The 26,326-nt window shown below is 34.9% G+C and overlaps 1 protein-coding gene across 4 annotated transcripts in view; it reads left to right on the top strand.

Moving 5' to 3' along the window:
- The window catches only part of ATRNL1 (attractin like 1), a 497,977-nt gene that overhangs the window by 265,637 nt on the left and 206,014 nt on the right, over window positions 1-26,326 (top strand). The window contains exon 27 of one of the 4 annotated variants that reach the window (XM_087932665.1): window positions 3,562-3,747. The exons of the other annotated variants lie outside the window; for them this stretch is intronic. Within the exon in view, the coding sequence (XP_087788791.1) occupies window positions 3,562-3,675 (114 nt within the window). The 3' untranslated portion in view covers window positions 3,676-3,747. Of the gene's footprint in view, window positions 1-3,561; window positions 3,748-26,326 lie in introns of those variants that run through there. 4 annotated transcript variants of the gene reach the window in all.

The raw sequence follows: 26,326 nt of genomic DNA, 5'->3' as shown, positions 1-26,326 counted from the left end.
ACTTTGGGATAGGTCCTACCAGGCTCTGTCCAGCTCTCTCTCCTTCCCCCTTCTATATATTTATATCTATATATCATCAATATCTATAAATTTATGATTGATTTTAAGTTCATACCTGTACAATAGTAATGTGCAAAAAATTAGAATTTCCAAACTTGAAGTATTTCAAATTCATTTTTTTAGCTTTAGTGTTTAATCCTAGCTGAAAATAATGTATTTTATCCATACTTATATAGTCTAATTGATTGGAATTTATGGTTAATTTCAGTATAATTTATTTCAATGGACCTTTTAAAAGTTTGAGTAACTAATTTCATTAATACATAATTCTAAGCATAGTCAGTATATTATAATATCAATATCCATTTATACCCTGAACAAACATTGAATTTGTCATAAAAGCTGTAGGCGTTTGCTGTTAATTGTAGTCCATTTGTTATGACCTTTTAATATGGTTGTAACATAACTGATTCTTATATAATTACTTGCCTATTCAAATTCTAAACCAATTCACAATTTTTCATTCATCGTTTTACAAGAAGCCTATGAATTTAAATCATGTATTAGTTGTTATCTAGGAAGTTAACATTTTATTTTGAAATGGAAATACTATTTACAGTTATGAGTACATTGCTTATAAGATAAATTTATAAATCTATTAATAGTAACAAGATTGATTTATCATAAAAATATCGGGACAAGAAACCCAAATTCTTAAAATAATTCTGAGGCATCTTTGTGCAGAGAATGGCCTTTAGTTATCATATATAAAAGATAGCAAGTGTCCTTAGGTGGAATCTTGTAATGTAAAATGACACGTTATTTACACTACAGATCTTCCTATTTTCGATTGTAGATCCTTCTCCAAATCTGTTCCAGAAAATTGTCCATTTGCTAATGTCACCAGAAATGGAACAGCAAATTAATAATTTCCTTTTTCTGTGATAATTCAAATTCTTATTCACCAAGATTTGTTCTCTATATTTGATGATTTTACTAAATAACAAAACAAACACTGAGAGCAAACCAAGTTTATTTTGTCAATGACAAAATTTCTCTATACTTATTTTGGGGGTTAAATAAATGTACTTTGAAAACTCATTTCCATTAATAACCTGAATAACCAAGTTATTGTGATGTGCTTTTAGGTCATTCTTTTTGGATTATGTGTTATATAAATGCATTCAAAGAACTCATTGAATATATGAACAAACAAAACTTAATTTAACAATCCAGGTGTGTTACTGTAGATGGTATAGATACTATAGATAGATACTGTAGATAGCATAGTAGTATATGTTGTTCAAGATCCATCAAAGGCCCTTAATGCTTAATTAGAAAATAATTGTCACAAGTTTTATTTCTTTACTTTCTTTTTTAAAATATATAGTTATAGAATATATCTTTTTCCTTTCCCATAGCTTACTTTGTACAACAATCAAGCAACTTTTCTTTTGGTACCTCCCTCAATTCTTCCAGCTTATGCCTGACTGCCCACCTTATGAAGAAATCTCTTAGCTCTTTATGTTCTGTTTTACCAGATTGCAAGAAAACTATCATTTGCAATTTACACTGCTCAAAAAAATAAAGGGAACACAAAAATAAGACATCCTAGATCTGAATGAATGAAATATTCTTATTAACTACTTTGTTCATTACATAGTTGAATGTGCTGACAACAAAATCACACAAAAATTATCAATGGAAATCAAATTTAGCAACCCATGGAGGTCTGGATTTGGAGTTACACTCAAAATTAAAGTGGAAAAAAACACTACAGGCTGATCCAACTTTGATGTAAAGTCCTTAAAACAAGTCAAAATGAGGCTCAGTAGTGTGTGTGGCCTCCACCTGCCTGTATGACCTCCCTACAATACCTAGGCATGCTCCTGATGAGGTGGTGGATGGTCTCCTGAGGGATGTCCTCCCACACCTGGACTAAAGCATCCTCCAACTCTTGGACAGTCTGTGGTGGATGGAGCGAGACATGATGTCCCAGATGTGCTCAATTGGATTCAGGTCTGGGGAACGGGCGGGCCAGTCCATAGCATCAATGCCTTCATCTTGCAAGAACTGCTGACACACTCCAGCCACATGAGGTCTAGCATTGTTGTGCATTAGGAGGAACCCAGGGCCAACCGCACCAGCATATGGTCTCACAAGGGGTCTGAGGATCTCATCTTGGTACCTAATGGCAGTCAGGCTACCTCTCGCGAACACATGGAGGGCTGTCCGGCCCCCTAAAGAAATGCCACCCCACACCATTACTGACCCACTGCCAAACCAATCATGCTGGAGGATGTTGCATGCAGCAGAACATTCTCCACGGCGTCTCCAGACCCTGTCTTGTCTGTCACATGTGCTCAGTGTGAACCTGCTTTCATCTGTGAAGAGCACAGGGCACCAGTGGCGAATTTGCCAATCTTGGTGTTCTCTGGCAAATGCCAAACGTCCTGCACGGTGTTTGGCTGTAAGCACAACCCCCACCAGTGGGCGTCGGGCCTTCATACCATCCTCATGGAGTCTGTTTCTGACCATTTGAGCAGCCACATGCACATTTGTGGTCCGCTGGAGGTCATTTTGCAGGGCTCTAGCAGGACTTCTCCTGTTCCTCCTTGCACAAAGGCAGAGGTAGAGGTCCTGATGCTGGGTTGTTGCCCTCCTGCGGCCTCCTCCACATCTCCTGATGTACTGGTCTGTCTCCTGGTAGTGCCTCCATGCTCTGGACACTACGCTGACAGTCACAGCAAACCTTCTTGCCACAGCTCGCATTGATGTGCCATCCTGGATGAACTGCACTACCTGAGCCACTTGTGTGGGTTGTAGACTCTGTCTCATGCTACCACTAGAGTGAAAGCACTGCCAGCATTCAAAAGTGACCAAACCATCAGCCAGAAAGCATACGAACTGAGAAGTGGTCTGTGGTCACCACCTGCAGAACCACTCCTTTATTGGGGATGTCTTGCTAACTGCCTATGCTTTCCACCTGTTGTCTATTCCATTTGCACAACAGCATGTGAAATTGATTGTCAATCAGTGTTGCTACCTAAGTGGACAGTTTGATTTCACAGAAGTGTGATTGACTTGGAGTTACATTGTGTTGTTTAAGTGGTTCCTTTATGTTTTTGAGCAGTGTATAATTTTCTGAATTGTTCCTAGATATCTTTTTTAAAGGATGGGGTTACACTGACTATTTTTATATACGCAACAGATCTACAAGTTCTTATATACTTTATTATAAATATGAAATATATTTATATCTTATTTGAATTTCTAATGGTTAAAGTATCAGGCTGGAAGTCAAGAGACTGATTTTAGACCTGCCTTAAGCATGAAAGCTAGTTTAGTGAGCTTGAGCCAATCACTCTCTTACACCCCAATCTACCTCATAGAGTTGTTGTTATGGAAAATAGGACGAGAAGGAGCATTTTGTGTGTTTGCTGCCCATTTATAAGAACAATAAATGCGGGATATAAAAAAATAAATAAAAGCAAAGTCATTTGTGAATGCATAGATATTTATCAATAAGTTCTAACATTTTCTTCCCTTTTTTTCGTCTAGTTGACATTAGCATTTTTCAGAGTGTCATGTTCAAATACAATTCAAACACAAGTATCAAGTATTGTGCCAGGAAATGAAAGCAAGGAGAAAATGCTGCAGAAAGCTTGTATCTGACAATGATCAGTGTTATCCTTCTTACACCATCTCATCTCATTTATTCTACTGTCAGCCCAAACAGACTCGCTACAAGACAACTGACTGCAGAAGTCTGTGGGGTCTCTTCTAAAAACACCCTTTTGGTGTTTCCACTTTATGTGGAGGACACCTTAGGAAAATAATTACCAGTATTTCAAACTATCCAACGAACAGGAAAGCAAGATCCATCTGATAAAGGAGTCGTCTCATCAGGATCTAAACCTGATAAAATAAAATGCAGGATATTTGTTTGTTCAGGAAGATGCATAGGATGGTGTGGAATCCTTGCTGAATGGTGAAAGAAAACTCTGGGAGCAGACATAGGCAAAAAATAAATTGACTAGGGCTGGTGATCATTTTGTGCTTCAGACAACAGTTCACTTTGGCAAATGAGAGTCCCAGAACTGAGTTGCTGTCATGTTTGTGGTGTGTGTGTGTGTGTGTGTGTGGTGATGTGTGTGTGAATTCATATCAGTTGTTGGATCTTGAATGTGACTTGGCTAGGAATTTGTGTTCTTTTTGTTCTCAAATGCTTGAATAGGTTAGCCACTCACAGTTGCTTCAAACTGCAAAATGAGTGGCAATTTTTTTTGATAATAGTAACAATCAATATAGACACTCTGAATTATATATGGTCAGATCACATTCCAAGCATTAAAAAAACATGGAAAAAAATAAGAATTAAATCACACTGGAATATATACATATTTGAATCTGACCAGTGACTTGCTTCATTATAAAATACAGGTTTTTTTTAAAGCCATTCAAAACGTAATAACTAGAGTCTTCATTTTTGCATAGGAGTCAGTGGAAAGTCTAAAATTAGACTTTTCTTCAATTGTTTTAGTCTTTTTGGGGGGGGCAAGTACAATTTTCCATCATTACTTCAGATCCTCAAAATTAGATCTTTAAAATTTTTTAGTTGGCATTGATTAGAAATAATTAGCATCGATTGTTACTAGCTTCTAATATATGAATTAATATTGATTAAATAGTAGTTAGTAAATTTGTCCTTGTGAAGCAGCAAGCAGAGTGTTAGATTAATTTGCTCCCTAGCTGGCACAATCAGCCTGGATCAGACTTTTTTCCAATATGTTTTTCATAGAAAGGCCAATATTTAAATTCTTTCTCTTGAGTGTATATGTGATTACACCTAATTATACATAAAGTACACACTCAAAATGAGAATATTTGGTTGTTTTACAAAGCTATAATATTTACCATTGTTTGATTCTAAAGTTTGAAGGACACAGTACAGTATGCATAATGTGTATCAGCCAAGTTCATTTGAAACATCAGCTGTCTGTGTAATTAGGATGCTTATCATTTAACTGGGTTTTGGCCCTGTATTATGTTTGGACTCTATATTGTTTAGACATCTGTCCTTGAATTAGATGCCTTAATGTTACAATATGTTCTCTTTGTATTCAGCATAGTTTGTTTCCAGGCAATTTATATGTGAATTTTTTTTCAGCTAGAATTCTTATTTATTGAGTCACAACATTGTATAAAATTGGAATTAAGTTATTTTTACATTAAAAGTATGTGCATATTTCCAATTGAAGAAGGGATATCAAGAGTTTTGTCAATTTTTTTATTTCTATGAAATTATATTAGTAAATTGTGTAATTTGTAAAACTACTTTGAATATTTTAAATTTCCTTTCATTCTTGATCAATAATAAATATTTCACTCCTGCAGAACAGTAACAGTTGAAAATAAATGTTTTCTTTGAATAAGTCAGCAATTCAAGTACTAAAAATTATATCATAGTAACACTATGCAAGATTCTGGATGGACCTGTACCTTAAAATCAATAACAGGATGTTCCAAAATATTTGCAAAGTCTCTGCCAAATAATGCACATTTTGGAGATTAGGTCCGAAATTTGCTCTCTTCAGCATAGTATTTTTAATATCAGAATTTAATACAGATAGTCTTCAACTTACGACCACAATTGAGCCCAAAATTTCTGTTGCTAAGTGAGGCAGTTGGTAAGTGAATTTTGCTCCAATTTATGACCTTTCTTGCCACAGTTGTTAAGTGAATCACTGCAGTTGTTAAGTTAGTAACATGATTGTTAAGTGAATCTGGCTTCCCAATGGACTGTGCTTGTTATAGGGTACAAAAGGTGATCACCTGACCCTGGAACACTGCAACCATCATAAATATAAGTCAGTTGCCAAGCATTTGACCATGGGAATGCTACAATGGCCATAAATGTGAAAAATGGTCAAAAGTCACTTTTTTCAGTGCCATTGTCACTTTGAGCAATCACTAAATGAAGTGTTGTATGTCGAGAACTATCTATGCTACCCAGAACCGGAAACTTCATTATCTTTAAAAAAGGGAAGGCAGGCAGTCCTTTAGCAAGTACTACTGATAGTGAGATGTTGGTGTGCAAATATGACATACTGAGATTGTATTCATTGCTCACTGCCTCAACTTTTATTTAGGACTATAGGAATTTAGCAATTTGTGAAGCAGTTATCCTTCATATAAAAATGTTTGTGAGACATTGTATTGGGGTTTGGAATAATGGGGCCCCTACATACCCTAGAAAATTACTTGGTTTGACCCCTTTCCATGGCCAGACAGCCAGACAGCCAGATATCAAGTATAGATCTGGAAAATATAGGTATAGGTAGGTATATGTATAGGTACCTTATATATCCAATCTGAATCTGTTATCCTTCTCCATAGCTTGTGAAATAATAAAACATGTCCAGCACTACATGTTTTCTGAATTTAAAAAATGGGTTGTTTCTTAATGGAGACTCTTAACTATTTATGTATATTGTCTGTCTTTCTGTGACATAAATGGCAATATACTCAAAAAAACAGAGACTGAAAATTTCAATATCAGTAGGGTAAGTCAAGATCCTAGCGTCCCATACCCATTCAATCTCTTTTTATTTCACTTTAAAAAACAAAGGTGTTGCCTTTCTACTCGTATAGTTGCAATTATCATGGTGAATTGAATAGAATAGAACAGAACAGAACAGAACAGAACAGAACAGAATAGAATAGAATAGAATAGAATACCTTTATTGTCATTGCATTCTACAAATACAATGAAATTTAAAAGCTACTCTAGCAGTGTCCCAAACACCACATCAGAATCACACTACAGAGTATTTAAAAAAATTAAATAATTAAAATAATAATTAAAAACCTAGTCTAAAACCTATAGTAAGTTAGATAGTTTAAAAATGCCATTATATACAGAGGGATAAATCACATATGCATTGTTTGATTCAAGACAATTATTGCCTTGGAAAAGAAACTGTTTCTCAGTCTATTAGTCCTCATTTTAAGACACCTATAACGCCTCTCTGATGTTAACAGTTCAAAATATGAATGTCCAGGATGAGAATGATCTGTGGAGATTTTTAGTGCTCTAGAGAGGAGTCTGATCTTCGCAATCTCTTCCAAAGAAGAAAGAGAGCAACCGATGATTTTTTGTGCTGTGTTTATAACTCTCTGGAGCATCTTCTTATCCACTACATAGCATCCAGCATACCACACCATTACACAGAATGCCAAAATGCTCTCAATGGTAGAACGGTAAAAAGTAACCAACAATTTCTCACCCAGACCACTCTTTTTCAGCAGCCTCAGAAAATGCAGGTACTCTTGGGCCTTCTTTGCAGTGGCCATAGTGTGGACCGACCAAGTAAGGTTGTCACAAATATGAGTTTCGAGAAATTTAAATTTATGAACTCTTTCTACACAGTCTCCATTGATATATAGTGGAAGTGGCTCTGCTGTGCATCTTCTGAAGTCTATAATCAATTCTTTGGTCTTTTTGATGTTCAGGGTGAGGTTATGACTCTTGCACCATAAGACCAGTCTGAGAACCTCTGACCTATAGGCCGTCTCGTCTTCTCTTGTTATGAGTCCCACCAATGTGGTGTCGTCTGCAAATTTTATTATAGAGTTAGTGGGACAAGGGGGAGTGCAGTCGTAGGTGTAGAGTGGATACAAAAGGGGGTTCAGCACACAACCCTGTGGAGAGCCAGTGCTGAGAGCAAGAGCGGAGGAAAAATAGCTGCCAATCCTAACAGTTTGGGGTCTGTTAGTAAGAAAGTCCATTATCCAACAGCAGATGTGAGAGGAGAAGCCCATTTCTAGCAACTTCTTAATCAGTATATCTGGAATGATGGTATTAAAAGCCGAGCTGTAATCAATGAAAAGCATCCTTACATAGCTCCCACTATGGTCCAGATGTTTCAGTGCAACGTGGAGAGCCATGGCAATAGCATCCTCTGTGGATCTGTTATTCTGATAGGCAAACTGGTATGGGTCAAGGTTTGATGGGAGGCAATCCTGTATATATTTTAAGACCAGTCTTTCAAAACACTTCATAATTATGGGTGTGAGAGCTACTGATCTGTAGTCATTTAAAGTATCAGGAGAGGGCTTTGGGGGAACTGGAATAATAATGGCAGTTTTGAGACAAGATGGAACAATGGCTTGTGTAAGAAAAAGGTTAAAAATATTTGTAAACACACTTGCGACTGGTCAGCACATGCTTTGAGTACCTTCCCAGGTATTCCATCAGGGTCAGCAGCCTTTTTCACATTCACTGCTCTAATCACCTGCTTCACATCATACTCTTGTACTGTGAACAGTTGAGTACCGGTGGTTTGTAGACGCAGTGTGTTCAAAGAATTTGAATCGGGCAAAGAAGCAGTTCAATTCTTCTGCCAGTGATGCATCCTTATTGATCGATATGGGGTTGCTTCCCCTGTAATTAGTGATGTGTTTAATTCCCTGCCAAGCCTGTCGTGGATCATTATTTGTGAAGTAGTCCTCAATCTTCCTTTTATAGTCCTTTTTTGCCTCCTTGATGCCCCGCCTCAATTCCACTCTTGCCTTGTTATACCAAACCCTGTCCTCAGACCTGAATGCCATATCATGTGTCTTGAGAAGTAATTGCATGTCCTTGTTTATCCAGGGCTTCTGGTTTGGAAAAATCTGGATGCGCTTATTCACAGTAACTGTATCTACCCAGGTCTAGATGTAAAACAGTACAGTTTTTGTATATTCCTCCAAATCATCTTGTTCAAATAAATTCCAATTAGTATTAGAGAAACAATCCTGCAGCTGCTCCCTCCAGCCAGATCTTGATGAGTTTGATTTCCTTCTGAGCTTAGTTTTCCTTCTGAGAGGGATGTATGCTGGTATAAAGAACAGTGATAAATGATCTGAAAGTCCCTGATGTGGAAGGGACACTCCTTTATATGCATGCTTTACATTAGAATACACATGATCAAGGGTGATGTTTCCCCTGGTGGCACATGTCACATACTGAGTAAATTCAGGAAATACCATCTTTAAACATGCCTTATTAAAATCACAATCATTATGTGAGCCCCATCAGGATGAGCCTTAAGTTGTTTATTTATTGTAATATGCAAATATGCAAGTGAGTACTAATATTTTCATCAGGCAGTATGTAAACAGCTGTAAAAATCACCACTGTCAGTTCTCTAGGTATATAGAAGGGTCTGCACATGATTGTCATCACTTCTAAATCAGGAGAGCAGTATCTGTTTATAACACGGCTGTTGGTGTACCAGTTATTATGAACGTATAAACAAAGTCCACCTCCTTTAGTCTTACCAGAGTCCTTATTATGGTCTTGTCGGTGGATGTATAACATGCCAGTTGTAGTGAGGCATTGCGAATAGCTGAGTGAAGCCAGCTCTCTGTAATAACTATCACACAGCAGTTCTTTTATCATGTGATTGCTTGCTGCCATCAGATTAATCTCATCCATTTTACTGAGGAGTGACCAAGCATTTGAGAGAAATGATGGCAATGATGGTTTGTGTGGCTGTCTTTTTAAGAGAGTTAAAACTCCGCCGCCGCCTTGTCTCTCTGCGCCGCCTGAGCCGTTTAAATGATCCCATTACAATCCATGGAGATCCTGGTGGTCTTGCTATCTCCTTGGGAATGCTGTGAGTCCTCTGAAAATCCAACACAGTAGCTCTAGCAGTTAATAGTTATTGTCAACATGTCCCCAATTCATAGGTTGCTCTTAATCAATATATTATGGACTCTAAAGTACACTGTGCACCAGCAGTTAAATCAAAACTGAATAGTGATATTTTCTTACAAATTGATTGCTTTTTTAAATCATTGCTTATCCTAATACCATCTGTGTGAGAAATAATGTTTGATCAGTAGAGCATTATCAGTGTAAATAAATCTGCTTATGGGTAAGAGGAAGGTAATTAAATCATTATTTATATTGGTGCAGTTATACTGAATTAAACAGAACAATATTAACATTAGTAGTCCTTGAATCATTCATCTTTAAAAGGGTATTATTAAAACAGAAGGGATAAAATGTAATCTTTCTTCAGTATCAGTTAACATATTAAGCCTTATTCATTAAATCCATATTTCTGATATGCATTATGTCATAATTATCATGAACTTTTATTATCTTTGCCAAATTATCCTTGCTATTCTTTGACTGATTTAAGCTGGACAGATTTTTCCATTTCATGCTACACAAAAAAAGCAATTCATTAGTGCTTCTAATAACAGTTGAAATCTGTCAACCATAATAAATGGTGACCTATTTACAATATGGTTCAGAGAGTTCTCAGTACCTAAATTTGGGTTGAAATGGTAATGCCATCCAGAAAACTAAGCTCAAAATTTTATTGAAGCTAAAATTTAAACTGGAACAATGAATTTAATTGGGCACTGGTTAGTAAGCAAATAATATGAGGAAAATCTATATAGTTAGAAGTCTATAAAGCCTAATGAAGCTACTTTCCACATATTCAGGAATCGTTAGGCATAACATTTTAAATCTAGCTATAATCAATTGCTGTACTAAGTCATATTACCTTGCAGATTGCATAGAATATCTAATTTAAAATTGCTTATGTTAGCACTTTGCTGAGATGAATTTTTTGTTACTGTTGCAATCTTCTCATATAAAGTGTTTTTGTTTTCCCTTGGATATATTTATTTTTGGTGTTTCAATGGGATTAGGCCACGCTCTCTTACTCAGATGGTATGTCTGCATTTGCATAAAGTTATATATAAAACATTTAATGACACTAGCTTGAATTCATGGAATGTTTTCAAACACTAAAGTAAATCATTAGTCTGCTGTGTATCTGAAACTAAAAGCCTTTCATATTTTGAATTGAGAGCAAAAGAGATGCTTTTCTACATAAAAAAGCATAAAGGTGGGTTGAGCGAATCTCGCAGAAGAGGTATAATTCACAGAGGGGCAAGAACAATTATCAAAATGACCCAGTGTTTTTAAGTGTCACTTTCTCAACCATCAAAGCAAGAATCAAAGCAATTGATCCAAGAAGGTGTAACTAGACTGCATGTTTTTGATGATGATTCTCAGCCATCCTAGTAGAATTGTCTGGCAGTTGAGTCATAGGAACTAGATTATTTTTTTATTGGTTTGAAATGTTGCTTATCCAAAAACACTCTTTCAGTTTCTGAACCAAGTTGGTTAGGGGAATCTGAGTAGGTGGAAAGTCATTGGAACCTCCTAAGAATTTTAAGAGTTGGTACATTCCGACAACTAATCAACTTATACAGACAGAAGAAGCTGCTTGAATAAGCAGAAAAACTTGGGGCTGGAATAAAATGTACAACAGAGATCAAGGGGAACAGTTATTCTGCAAAGGATAAAGTTAAATTGGAAAGCATGGTGAATATTGCCTACTTTTGTCAGATAACAAACAAAAAGGAAGGAATAAGAATGATAACTGCCTTTGACACTGAAACCTGGCAACTTAAAAGAACCATAAGTGCTGAAGATACGCATGCCCAAGAGTAGAACAAGGCTGCAATTCACTTGGATTTAAGGCATCTTAGTATCTAGTGAAAATAATTTTACACCATTTTTCTTCTTTAAATTCTCTTTCAGTTTGACCTTTCTATACAATAGTGGTTTTGGCTTTCTTCCAGTATAATATTCCAATGTGTTTATCCCTTTTGCACTCAAAACAAATATTTTATTGGTGAGTTACTCTGATCTCAAATGATGTTCTTCTCTCTTTATGAAAAGGTCGTTGTATGTGGATATGAATTCTATAATTTTGCCTCTGGAAAGATTGATTCATCAACTTCCATTTAATGTTAACAGAAATACTGGTTAATGTGGTATACTCTTGAAATGAAGTTTATAGATTTTGCAGTATTTATCATTTGTTATTCCTTCATTTGACATGTACTACAAAGGCATGCCCATTTCTACTCAAAATTGATGGGGTTTCAGTAGTTTAATTTACATATCTGTCATTGGTAGTTAACTTATCAAGCTATTGTACTAAGAGTAAGCTAAGATATTTTTGTACTGTTCCCTTCCGTATCTTGATAGAATATCGGAAAGATCAGTCCTTCTACATTTGCCTTAGAAAATCCAAAATGTAAAGTCCATTATCTGTCCCTATTAGATATACAACCTTCAGGGGCTGAATTCTAGGTATGATATATCCCTTTCTAATTCTATGGTTATGATTCTCCTTCTTAAGAAGGATTAGAATCTTTCAGTGTTTGCCATGGTTTACTTGGACTAATTCTTTCTTTAATGTATTGTTTTGTTATTTAATTGGTGGTTTCAAATTAATACCATTGGGATCTCAGGGACTGGGAAAGTCAAGTCATAGATAGATAGATAGATAGATAGATAGATAGATAGATAGATAGATAGATATACTGTAAATAATAAAATTTGCTTTGTTAGGTTATTTGGATTTAGATGGACCACAGTGAAGAATGTAATTCATGCCATGCATTAGCGACTATTACAAGTGCCTTTATTTGCTGTTACAAGGATTATTTGATTCCTATGAAAAGAATCTGAAGGCCACTCTTCATTTAACCAATAACTGAAATATCAATCTTCTGAAACTTTACTTGCCTGCCCTGATGCTAGACCCACATATGATTGTTCAGGATGTAACTTAGTTTAGCTTGCTTATTGTGCCCCATCCACTTAAAGAAGAATTTATAATTAATGCACATACAACTACCAATCTGTAAATTCAGGTTTAGATTTATTGAACATAATCTATTCTGCTAGCTTTGCATTAAACATTCTTTCTATTCAATTTGCCAATAAACATTCTCGGTATTATTTAAATGTTGCACTGCTGTGGTTTTTGTTTATTTCACATTTGCAAAACTTGTGAATCTACTGCATTACTATAATATCTAAATAACCAAAAATATATGTATACAGAATTGCAAATATGTATAGTATTTGCTTATAATAATCCTCTAAAGGCGATATATAATTACACCAGCACAAATTACCCAAACAAGCTGAATTTCCTTTCAAGCAACATTTCTATTTACTTCAACCTCAATCAGAAAATGACTACAAAATAATGGAATCTCTATATAAAAGAATTGCCTAGTAGAAAATTCCCCAACGATAATTTTGTTTGACTAATGTGTATGGATTTCCAGATGGTATCTAACATGTTCATGATCTTGATCTTGAATAAAGAATTATAACTTAGCCTTATTAAAAAAATATTTTCACAAGTAATTTTACATTGTATAAGCTAAGAATTAAAAGGTAAATTATCAGTTAATGAAGATTCTGGAATAATTGTTTGCATCTAATGTATCAAAGCACAGTAATTAGCATTTTAATCTCTCGCGCGCGCGCACGCGCTCTCTCTCATGTGTGTGTGTGTGTGGTATTCAGCTTTGTTCGGGTATTTTCCAATGTCATTATAGTTGTGCAACTTTGGAGACACAACTGTGGTGACGTGGGAAAATACCTGAGCAAAGCTGAATACCACACACACACACATACATACAGTATTTGTTTTCTAAAGTTTTCACAGGTATCTATATGTATGGTATTCAGCTTTGTTTGGGTATTTTCCTACGTCATTATAGTTGTGCTTTTAAAGAGATTACTGTTCCTAACTATGCTGAAGTTTTAAAAATTCGCTCTATGTGTTCTTTTTTTTTAAGGCCCTTCAACCTGACATAATAGATTAGTCCATCAGTTTCTCTTCATTTTCCCATCTTGAGTTTCTGGCTGAAAATAGTGAAGGCAATTTTTCCTAGTGACAGATGGCTGGTTTCTCTGTCTACAGGACAAAGGTTGTTCTAGTTATATAATTTTGCTCCTGAGCTTGGAATATTGGGTTCATGTAGATCAAAAATATCATATGATTATGTGAACAGTAAAGAGGTATATGAAGAAATATTATATGAAGAAATATTTTATTACTGGCAGATGCTTCTGGAAAGATCACTCAAAATTAATGAAATTGAATAGATAACAAAATATTGTAAACAGAAACATGTAGGAGTAGCAATTCTCTCATGTTTACTATCTCAGGTATCCAAGGGAGGATATTTGCAGCTTATTTGCTATCTATTTCTGGTAGGTCTTATCTTACCAAAATAAAACAATTTCGAGGATTGTTTTGTGTCAGTAGCCAATAACATGCAATAGCAGATTCAAAGTGTGAAATTATTTATTCATGCTTAGTTAAATTTAACTACAACATGAAATAAATGATTACCTGTTTTGGATATAATTTCATAATCAAGACTCCGAAGGTAATTTGAAGTACTGTGCTAATTAATCTTTATTTCCAGTCTTCCTTAATTATTCTTGCCAGATGGTGCTTTATTTATATTATTGCTTAGGGCTTCCAGCTGAGGCTGTTTGATTGTTGAAGAAAAATATTTGATGGCACCATAAGATAACTGTAATTGAATTGTTAGGTATGTTAGAACATTTGAGCCTTCTGTCTCTGCTTTAGCCTCAGCTGGGAAATAAGTTTGTTAACAAAGTGCTTTGGCATCTCAGGCAACTTCAATGATATGTAGAAATATGCACTGGAAAAACAGTAATGAACTATAGTGCAAGCCCACATCCTGGGGTTTATTATCTCTTTAAGAGACAAAAGTGCAACTAATCAATTACTTACCAGGACATGATTTTCAGAAAGGATATTTTGAACAACATAGACTATAATATCTTAAATTACTTGTATTACTCTAGACACTGCAGCCAGATACAGTATACAGCTTTTTGTTTTTAGTTCTAGTAAGATGCTGTTAATAAAATAGGTTATAGGCATTTTCCATAAGACTAGCACTTATACATTTTAATCTTTTGGGGTGTACTTCAGTAGTAGGTGCTGGTCAAAAACAGTAATTTTACTGAATGAGGTTCTGAAAACTCTGAACAAATGGTCAGTATTGCATATAATTGGAAAAGGAAATCATGTTAATCCTGTCAACCTCTACTTTTTCAGCTTTCCAAAGAATGCTTTGCTTCCAATTTTGGAAAATTACAATTGAATGTGAACTTTACTTGATATGCTTTATGTAGTCTAATGTAACAGAATATTGATGTCTTAAAAATTAGAATTTGACTTTTTCAAAAAGCAGACTATCTGGTATGAAATACAAAATAATTTTTGGATAAGAACCGGAGATATAAGTGGAGTAGACAAAACAGAATTGGAATAGTGGCCTTTGTCCTTAGTTCCAATGGATTCATTAGATTTGATTGATTAATATGTCTATATATTTGATATGCATGGTTGTGCATACATATCAAAAAAGCAGGTCCATTATTTTGCAACAGTTCCATCTACAGAAATCTATTCAATCTATTCATAATGCGCAATTCATTTGGAGACAGACCTTGGCACCATAGTCTAGTTCATTTCTTAACGTTCATGAATCCTGATACATAATCAGAAAAGAATATGAGTGAAAGAAAGAATATAAGAAAACTATCATTTTGATTTGTGATTGACATACAAAAGGAAGCCAAGACAAAAATGCTATCCATACATTTGTATCTTTTGTATAATGAATCCTTAGCGTATTGCGGACAATGCTGAGGATTCATGATCTTACAAACCTATTGTGCTGTCACAAGTACAAGCCTGATGCTATCACTATCGTCCTTAGTTAGGAAAGCAAACTTATTTTATAAGACTTTAAGGGCTAGCAAAGCAGGGTCAGTGGTAAGTGGAGGCAGGCTACTTATTTCACTTCAGCATTTGTTATGATACATTGCATTTTGGGCCTTGAAAACAGTGGCCAATTGGATGTACTTAAAGCATCTGTTTGGTTTTTCTTTAACATTCTATTATAACTGGGAGAGCTGGGATTACAATAGTTGAGAGAAGCAGTTGTGTGTCATCTTGTTTAATGATTGTTTGACTCAATGGCTCAAAAATTTATTCAAATATTGCAGTTCTAATTTTGATCATATATTAAGGAATATCTGTATCAATTTAGGCTCATTCTCCTGGCATTTTAAGTTTTTCACATAGGAACAACTGCATATCCTCATGGTTTATTGATTTCTTAGTGTCTGTGCAAACAACAAAGCTATTATTGTAGTTACCTTTATTCATTGAATTGTAACTTCTATTTAAAGATGGGATTTGGTTTAGGGAAATCAACTGCTTTTGGTTTTTCCATTACAGACTGTATTAATTTAATTTCAAAAAAAAAAATTAAAATGATGTTATTTAATATTCTATTATAGTGAAAGACTTATTATGATGATGACTGAACAATAATTGGACTGTGTTCAGAGATGGTATTCAGCAGGTTCTTAGCAGTTCGGGAGAACTGGTAGTGGAAATTTTGAGTAGTTTGGAACAGTGGTTCTTAACATTTTTGAAAGAATCACCCCGTTGAGCCATTGAGGAAGATATCATCACCTCCTTCCCCAGCATAACCTCTCAGTCACAACACAGGGAAATAATTCTTCAATTTATGCAAACACGTTTTTTGTTTTCTTTAAAATTGTTGTCAGGACATATCGATGCAAATAATTTTTTCCCTTATCTCAACTGTGTGAAAAATTCTGATGCCACCCATCACTTTATTCCCAAACTTCGTGATACATGTATTTCATTATTATCTTATTTATTCAAGACACTTAAATGCAATGACCACTGAAAACAAAATTCAATTGTAAGAAAATGAAATGCCCCCCCTCAAAACAGTAACATTTAATAATTTAATTACAACTGAATTTTAAGATGCAAAAAGAAATAGAAAAAGGGCATAAGAACAAACTGCCAATGCAGGAACTAAGAATTTCAAGACGAAAACTCTGAAACTAAATTAAGATTCAAGGAAAAAATATATTCATGCACACTGTAAAAAGGGTTAAAAAAGACACAAAGAAAATTTTTACAGAAGGAAAGCAACAAAAATCAGAATGACAAAATTAATGCCTAAAGTGAAGAAAAAAAATATATATCTACACAAAAAGTTTACACAAAGAGCACAAAAAAAATTGAAACCATAAAACCAAGAAACCAAAATATAATATCAAAGTGGAGTGCACGCTAAAAAAGTACTATACAAAGAGACACACAAAATGTTTTACAGAGCACAACAACAATTCGAAAATGAAGCTGAAAACTCAAACTGGAACGTGAAATCCAATGCAAGCAAATACATTGATAAGAGCTGAGACAATTATTAATGAAGAAAATATATGTACACAAAAAGCAAAAAAAGAACATCAATGGCTGCCTTGTGCTTGGTGAGCTGATGCCAATTTCTTGATGTCTGGAACCATTTTTGTTAATCTCATTCTTAAATCGCCGCGCTCAGTGTTCTTCAACATGTTCCTTGATTTAGAAAGGATCTGTTGGATAGCACTGAAGCCCCTCTCCACTAAGTAAGTGGAAGGAAAGGCTAAAAGAAGCAATTTAATTTCCTCCTACAATATTGGGTAAGTGTTCCTCATTTTCACCCAAAAAGCTTCATAGCCATAACTCTGAAAATGTGATTGGGCTTCACAGTCATATTTCAGATCTGTCAGTGGCTCTTGCAGTTTGGGATGAGGTTGTGCAAAGTCTGCTGTGAAAGGATTTAGCACCCAAGTGGGCATTTCCAGATTTATCAGATCATAGAATCTAGTTTCCATATCTTCTTTTAGTTGCTTCAAGTGGCAGCAAAAAACATCCAAATCTTCTACTTGGAGTTGATGTTCATTACCAAGGCTTGGGAACTGATACAGCTCCTGGCAACTCATATTGCTTTCAAGGAGGTCCAATTTGGAAATAAATGAGCAGATTACTCCTTTGGCCTTAAGAAAATTGATTTTATCTCCTTGCAGCTTTATGTTCACTTCATTCAGCTTGTCAAAAACATCAGTGATGTAAGCTCCATCCAGACATCAAAGTTTAAGAGAACTGCTTAGACTTGGATTAATGGATTCAAGAAATGTGACAACTGTGTCAAAAAGTTCATGGAATCTCCACAAACACTTTCCTTTTGAAAGCCACCTTACTTTGGTGTGCAAAAGGAGACGTTCAAACTCCTCGTCATTTTCTTCACAAAGCTTGTGAAAAAGTCGGTTGTTCAAGGCATTCGATTTAATTTTATTCACAGCGTTAATAATGTAACGTATAGACCTGTGCAAACGGCCACTCAAAATTTTTGAGACAGGGTGCTGTCTATGAACGATGCAATGGACAGTCCAGGTACAACTGATTTTAGATGAGCTTGAAATCCATGATATCGTCCAACCATGGGTGCAGTTCCGTTGGTTGCACATGCCATGATGTTTGTCAAAGGGATGTTTTTCTCATTAAAAAAACTCTTCAACCTTTTTAAATATTGAAGAACCTTTTGTGTCGGTGGCTAAATTTTGAGAAAATAACAGTTCTTCCCTGATCTCTTCATTTCCGTTGATGAAATGGACATAAGCCAATATTAAGGCTTCATTTTCACGAATCGTCGACTCATCAATCTGCATCATGTATTCTGTACTTTTCAAGGTGTCAATAAGCCTTTCTTCCACATCAGCAGCCATTTCATCAATTATTTTTGATTGCTCAAAGGAATCGATTGCGTGACAGTGCTTGCACTGGGCCCCAACATGGTGGCAACACTCTGTTTCACTGCTGGTAAAACCACCGTTTCTCCGATAGTATGAGGTTTGCCACATTTTGCTATCAACAAAGATACTTCATAGGAACAAATGAGCCCCTTGTCGGCATTGAGTGACAATTTTCCAAATAACTTCTCAACAGTGCTGCGACCCTCAAACTTGGCCTTTAAGGATTGGAAAAATGATACCAGTTTGTCCGCTTTATCCGAATGAATTCTTACCAAATGGTCTTTCAATCGGGAAGGCTTCATCGCTTCATTTGAAAATGTTTTCTCACAAAGAAGACAAAATAGAAGCTGTACGTTGGAAGGAGATGGAATGAATTCCAATTTTAGGTATTCCATCGAATATTGGCAACACTTCCTCTTCTTGGACATGTTAAGAGGTCTTTGAAATGAAAGGCACTAACTGCAAATTAAATTTTTGACTGCACTGGAACACTATAAAATACAAGTGGACGTCGATAAACTAGTTTCAACAGTTATGTTGACATCACAGGGACAGCCACTCAGTATGCGACGTTTCAAAAGAAGCGCTCACCCCTCCATCACTGCTCATTCTGGCTAATGGCATGCCACTTTATGGGTAGAGTGATAGAGGCTGCTGCACAACGTGCATGAAGATGAGCGATGTGTATTCACATATGTACGGCATTCTGTACTGAAGCTAGCTGGAGGAATGTTTTAAAACACAGTTCAATCCACTAATAGCAAGCGATCTGATGTTTTTGTACAACAGATATACAGCGGTTCACTGTATGAAAAAAGTCTCAAAAGTGTCCCTAAAACTTCTCGCTCCATCACCCCCATATCGCCCCACTTCCATTCCTTCACCCCCGCATTGCCCCTTTTCATTCCATCGCCCTCCTGAAAAATGAAATCGTCCCTTGAGGGGGCGATATCGCCCAGGTTAAGAACCACTGGTTTGGAAAACCAGCAAATACCACCTCTGACTGGAAATTTTATAGTATCCTTCCCCTGCCATGCCCAACAAGCCACACCCACAGAACCGGTAGTAAGAAAATTGAATCCCACCACTAGCTGTATTTCATAGAGGTTTGTAGATACCAAATATTTTTATGAGTAAAGTACATTATGCTGGTCACTGTGTTTTATTTGGCTGTATTGTATGTTACTTTGTTGAGGTTTTTATGCCAACTTTATTTTGTCTTGGTTTGTTGTGTTTGAGGAATAATTTGACTTTAATTAGATGTTGTATTTTATGTTGCATATGATATACTGTAGTTTGTACAATATATATTGTAATTTCAGTTATAAGCCTGAAATTAAAATTTCACTATTATTACTAACAAACTGAAGTATAAAAACATGGATATTATCTTTACTAAGTAAATATTAATGTATGGTAATTTTTTTTTTATTTTTCTGTGGTTTAACTAACAAACAAATGTAGCATTAAAAAACTCTAAAATTGCTATCAGAAAAGTAAGGAAGTCTTTGAAGAAGAAGGTAATTGTCATTTTTATCATGGGGGAAAAAGGAGCAGTAAATTTGTTTGAAATTATTCGTTTGTATTACAAATTCATTTTCCTTATGTTATGAGATCTATACAAAAGTACTGAAGTATACCATTGAATAAATATTATTCTTTGGGTCTTATATAAGATTATAGCTGTTTCCATCCTTCTTTCCTTCCTTCATCCCTCCCTCTCTCTCTCCATCCATTCACCCAATCAACTGCCCACTCATTCATTTATCTTGTATACCACCTACTCCTACAGGATATATTTCCTATAACTTTTCAGTTATATATATCCTCTTTTTTTACTTGTGTACTTTGCCTTTTCTTGTTATGAATTTTAAAGGTGCAGATTATTTATCTCCCTCAATTTATTATGTTTAGCATGGACAAAAAAACAAATGCCTGGATAATTCCTAAAATTAAATCCATAATACATTCTATTATTAACACAACAATAACATATTTGCTTCCTATTGAATTATTTGCTGACAATATATATCTAATCAAAGTTAAGCTGGGCAGCTCATTATCAAAATGGAACCCAGTCAGAGAGAAACAAAACAATATAAACATAGGACTTCCAGTATGAGCTTCTTCGGCGACAGACCGAAACCTTGTTTCTCCGAGGTTTCAATCCGTGCTTGCCGCTGGAGCACCCTGAGCCAGCTGGTTTTGGGGATAAGCCACCCCATAGAGGTGGTGAAGACGGGGGAGACTGCCTGCAGGGTTGAGGAGAGCAGCATCTCTCCTCCCCAGCTGGCCATTACTTTCTGTAAGGCCACCACAAAGAAGAATTCGACCGGAAAAGAATGTGCAGGAGGAAGATAAGAAGAGAAACTTTTGGTTGACTGGGTCAAACAGCAAAAGCAACAAATAAGGTACCCTGGAATTTAAACTTAACAACATTGTTCCCAAAGAAGATTTTGAAGCTGCGAAGGAGAGAGAGAAGGGAAAGGATTAGGTTTTTTTTTCTTCCCTTCCTTATACTGACAGCCAAGAGACTTAAGCAAGAAATTGGAAAAAAATCCACTTTGACATTAATAGGCATCTAAGCTGAAAATAAAAGTCAAAGGGATAATCAAGATTACTGGATATTTAAAAGTTTTTAAAAACAGGAAAGGAGAAAAAAAAAAGAATAAAAGGGCAGGATCTGGAAAAATGGAGGAGACTGCCTGGAATTAAGGAATGGAACTGTAACTAAAAGGAACTTACAGTGAAATTTTAACAAGATTTCTCAAAGATACATTTTAACTGAAACTTGGCAACAAAATAATAGAACCCCAGGAAGAGAAAGTGGAAAAAAGAAGCAAGAATAAACAGCCTTGGATTATTTGGATTATTTGATGATTTTTGATTTTTGCATCTATATGACTAAAATTACCTGGGTGGTTGTTTAAAAGTTTTTAAAATGGTATCACTCTTAGAAGAATTGAAAACGGAACTTAAAAAATGGAAAGAAGACGCACAAGAAGGGAGAAGTTATTTTGGCTTCGTGTTTCAATTCTTAGAAATAGAGATCTGGAACTATGAGAAGCAACAAGAAATGCTTGCAGAACAAGAAGATTGGGATAAAGAAGAAGCCATCTTTAATGATCAAATAATTTTAAGTGGGGGGAAACAAAGAAAAGGGGTGAAAGAGAGTGAAAGGTTTAAGATTAGAAAAAACAACCAAAAAGAAGAACAATTTGAAAGATAAGTATAATATTAGAAAGCAACAGAAGAGGGGATTACAGATGAGAGAGTTAGAAGTAGTGAGACGAGGGGGTAAAAAGGGGAGGGAGAAGAAGAGGGGGGGAAAGGCAAGGAAAAGAAGTTGTAAAAGACAGAAACAAGAAATGGAGAAACAGGGAAAAGATATAAGGATTGTAACCATAAGTTTGTTTAGAGATAATGGGTGAAAATTTAATTGTGAAAGGGATTCTGCAAAGGTACATAAGATAGCTTTGTTATATTACAAATAGAAATAACTTTAGAAAATATGATGATGGATAAAATATTTATTGTAATGCAGTGGGATGTTTGTTAATAAATAAATGAATTAAAATGATTGAGAGAATTAAAAGGGAACATTTTTAATTATTATTAATGATTTATAAAAATATAAGTGAGAAATATGGGGAAAAAAGAATTAACTATGGAAAGTTTATAAGTGTTCCCAAGGAAGTATGATATTCAATTGAAAAGAAATGTTAAAGATGTTAAGATTTTAATGCATAGTAATGATAGAATTGAATTGGAATGGAATGTGTTTTATTTACATATATATATAATTTTTTCTTTTTAAGAATATAGTGTCTATTTTAAGAATGTACCAAGCAGAATTCGATTGGAAGTTATGTGTTATATTGAATGCTATCATCTTAAAGCTATACATTGAAGCTTAAATAAGAGCTTGAATGGATAAAATTAAATGATATAAAGGTGTCATACTCTAATTGGTAACTACAGGGAAAAATTTGTTTAATAAGAAAAGATAATGTGAAATTGTAACAGGACAGACAAAAGTATAAATATAATGATTTGAAGTGAGATAATCAAAACAAAGTTGAGAAAATTACAAGGGGGGAAAAACTATGTAGAAAATATAAAATGGTAATAAGATATGGAATAGAATATAAAAATGAGCATGAAATTGAGTTTTGTGTCTGTATGAAGAAGTGATAACCTGGGACCATGCTATTTTCAAAAAAGATGTTTTATTTATATTTTGTTTTTGTGAAAACCCAAATAAAATTTTCAAAAAAACCCACAATATAAATATATCAGGTACTCTTTGTTCAGAAGCTTATAGCTCAGTGATGTTTCAAAAGCAAAAAAAAAACACCTGCTTTATTAAAGGACCAGCATTGTTGAAGCTGACTGTGAAGGGATCAAAAAACAAACAAATAATTTATATCCTGTGCTATAGTTGCATTAGATTTGAAATCTAACTGTTTTGTTGTGTTTTAAGATTTGCCCCTACAATGATTCTAAAAATATAAGTAGCATCACATTTTCTATTGAATGAAAATACATTTGTAGGATAAAAAGTGCTCCTGTTAGATTTCTTTGTTATTTTTGAATCAGATGTTAAAGTCCCAGTTCTGCTCTTCTTGTCTCCTACTAAAGATAGACCTCAACTTGATAGGTTGTGCAAACTTTGATTATCAACTAATTTAAATTCAGCCTCTTTGGTTTTTATAGCCTGATTTACAGAGAAGAGAATTGTGAAGTTTTGCATATAGTATTCCTAGTATTAGATTTGTTAATATCCAAAATTCATTCACAGTCTAAATCTTGAAACACAAAACTTCTTTCTATTGCTTGCATTTTTAAATTGCAGTTTAAATTTAATCATATCCCAATGACCTATAGTTTGTTACCAATATTAATGGGAATTTCATGTTTCTGAAAATATAGTAAATACTATAGTAAATAAATAAATAAATACATACATACATACATACATACATACATACATACATACATACATACATATTATATATATAAAACACCATGAAAGAAATTTAATTTAACACAAGGCCAGTTTTATATACTTGGAAAGCAAGACAGTACTACCATATGGCTTTCTCAGGCTTGGGTGCCATTTGGTAGTACTGTCTTGCTTTCCAAGTATATGATAAAACTAGCCTTGTGTTGAATTAGATTTCTTTCATGGTGTTTTGTATAATGGTTCCCAATTAATAATTTGAAGGTATAGTGTATTTTTTTTCAAAGGGATGCATAATCTAATACGTCCAACACATATTCCTCAATTTCTGGTGTCTTCTAGATAGCTTAGGACTCTGATTCTCAATTCTTGATAATTTTAGGAATTGTGGTTATACAAAGTTGAGGAGGAATGATAAACACTGTAATTAGCTGGCTAAAAATCAGCTTAGTATAAAAGGAGCATGAGTTTGATTCAGTTTTTTTAATGGCAGAGTTGCATGCAACATTGAAGAATAGATGTCTGGAAAACAGATTTCATCAAACAGGGCAATGGACAAAGTTTTACTTTCTATTATTTAATGGTCCATCAATTAATTTGGTGGAATTTACCCAGTTTATAAGACTTCTATTTTAAGAAGACTTTTATTACTGGTGTACATTCTATTTTCTGGAGTTGCAGTCAGCAGCCTTTTTACAGGCTATTTTGAATCATATTCAAAATCTTCATCTAAAAAAAATATAGATAAAATCAAATGTGCCAAGATTTCAATAATATCAACTTGGATATCAAAATATTGCAAGACATCATGTAAAATTTCTGTATGAATTTTTACAATGTGAGATCTGAAATATTCTTTGAAAAAACAAACAATTTTTAATTTAACTTTGGAAATGTTGACATTATTTTATAGTTGTCCTTACATCTCTGGCTGTCTGGGCCTAATTTGTCATATCATCTATCCTTTCAAACATTAAGAATAGCTATTTTATTATATCTTATGTCAGGGCTCCAATAAATCCCCCTCATTCAAAGCAAAAGTCTTGAGCTGCATCTCAGAAAAAATAAATTGGTTTATTAGAACTTGCCATGTTGGTGCGTTGCTGGGTGCAGCCGGTACTAAATCACATCACACATTTCCCCCTTGACCCTGGACTTTCCCCCACTCTCCGGATATGACTTCTCCAATAGGACACATCAGTCTCCAAGAGTCATCCATCATGGTCTCCAGTAACCTTCTTATACTCCGACAACTTTGGGCTGCTGAGTTGATATCTAGGCATTTCAAAAATGCCTTGTTTTCCCCACTCCCTTTCTCTGGCAGCTAAAAAGACCAAAGGAGTATCTTTTTAGTTGACATTCAGCTCCCCTCACTTCCTGAAAGGTGACCTGTACAATACAAGAATAAAACATATTTATTACAGATATAGAACTTAGGGTTGCGAACCCCTCCCAGGTTTGGTTGGGTTTTCTGCATGGAACCTCGTCACAAGGCGATCAGCTTGGATGTTCCTACTCTTTACCCAAGACTCCTCTGACATCTTATTTTTATTTGATTTGTCAATCGCTTACAAGGTAATAAGTATAAGTATAAACATAGTCATGAATACATGAAATGGATACATATAAGAAAAATAAAAAGAATCAATAGGACAGGGACAGTAGGCATGTTGGTACACTTATGCACATCACTCTTTCTGATATCCATCAGTTGCTTTTTATTTCATTTGGACTTCAATCCCTACCATCTTTCACAATTCCTATGGACTTGAATCAGTTTCTCATTATTCTTCTTAAGTCCTGCATTATAGAGTGACAAAATCCTCAGAATTTTTGGCTTTGGACCTGATATTTTTTTACAGGTCATTACATTCAAAGCTCCAGAGTCAATAGTTTTGGAGTTTATCATTGCTGTATGGTATATCTGTAGCTTATGTATTTTATAACCCAAGAACAATGGAACAAACAGTTCAATTCCTTTATACTGTTGTATCACTGAATATCAAGTTTAAGGCACAAATACATGAAACTAGGCACTAGTGGCCGTAGCAGTAGCAGCAGTGATGTGTGCTAATGAGGCCATATTATGAATTATTGGGCCTGAACAGTTTATTTGATCTTTAAAATTCTAGGAATAATTAGAGAGTAGATAATTTTATTAGCATTTTAATATATTCTAATATCTAATATATTCTAATGAAGTACTGCCTGTCTCCCATAATATTTGGCCAATTAAATCATGCAGAGTTGGCATACCATGAGATTAAAGAATGTCATAGACACACCCAGAAGTGTATCTTCTTTATAGAAGCACTTGCTCTCCGGAATGAAGTTACCCTTGAGATCTGAATGGCTTCAATTCTGTCATTTAGAAAAGTCATAAAGATCTGGCTCTTTGCCTATAAGCCTTCAGAGAAGGAAAGTGAGACCTCTCACTTCATTGTCCATGTCACTTTTTCTCTTGTCCAAGAATACCTCAGTCAATAAATGTTCTTGAATCTGTAACTTTTTAATACAAATCCCAGCTTTTAATTTATTTATGAAAGATAATGCATTTGCCTTGATATTAAGCGTTGTTTAAGATGAGGAATTTGGATTAGTGGTGCTCAAAGTGTCAGGTCTATTAGGATCACTTCTTGTGGGAAAACTGAAGAAATGAACTGTAACATAGCATAGCATAGCATAGCATAGCATAGCATATTATAGCATAGCATAGAATTAGTTATCGGCCAAGTGTGGTTGGATACCCAAGGAATTTGTCTTTGATGCACATGCTCTCAGTGTGCATAAAAAGAGAAAAATACATTCAT

Source organism: Pseudonaja textilis, chromosome 4 (assembly GCF_049901715.1).
Source record: "Pseudonaja textilis isolate UNSWEBS1 chromosome 4, rPseTex1.2, whole genome shotgun sequence".
NCBI classification, from domain to species: domain Eukaryota; kingdom Metazoa; phylum Chordata; class Lepidosauria; order Squamata; family Elapidae; genus Pseudonaja; species Pseudonaja textilis.
This window is presented reverse-complemented; position numbering and strand designations above follow the sequence as displayed.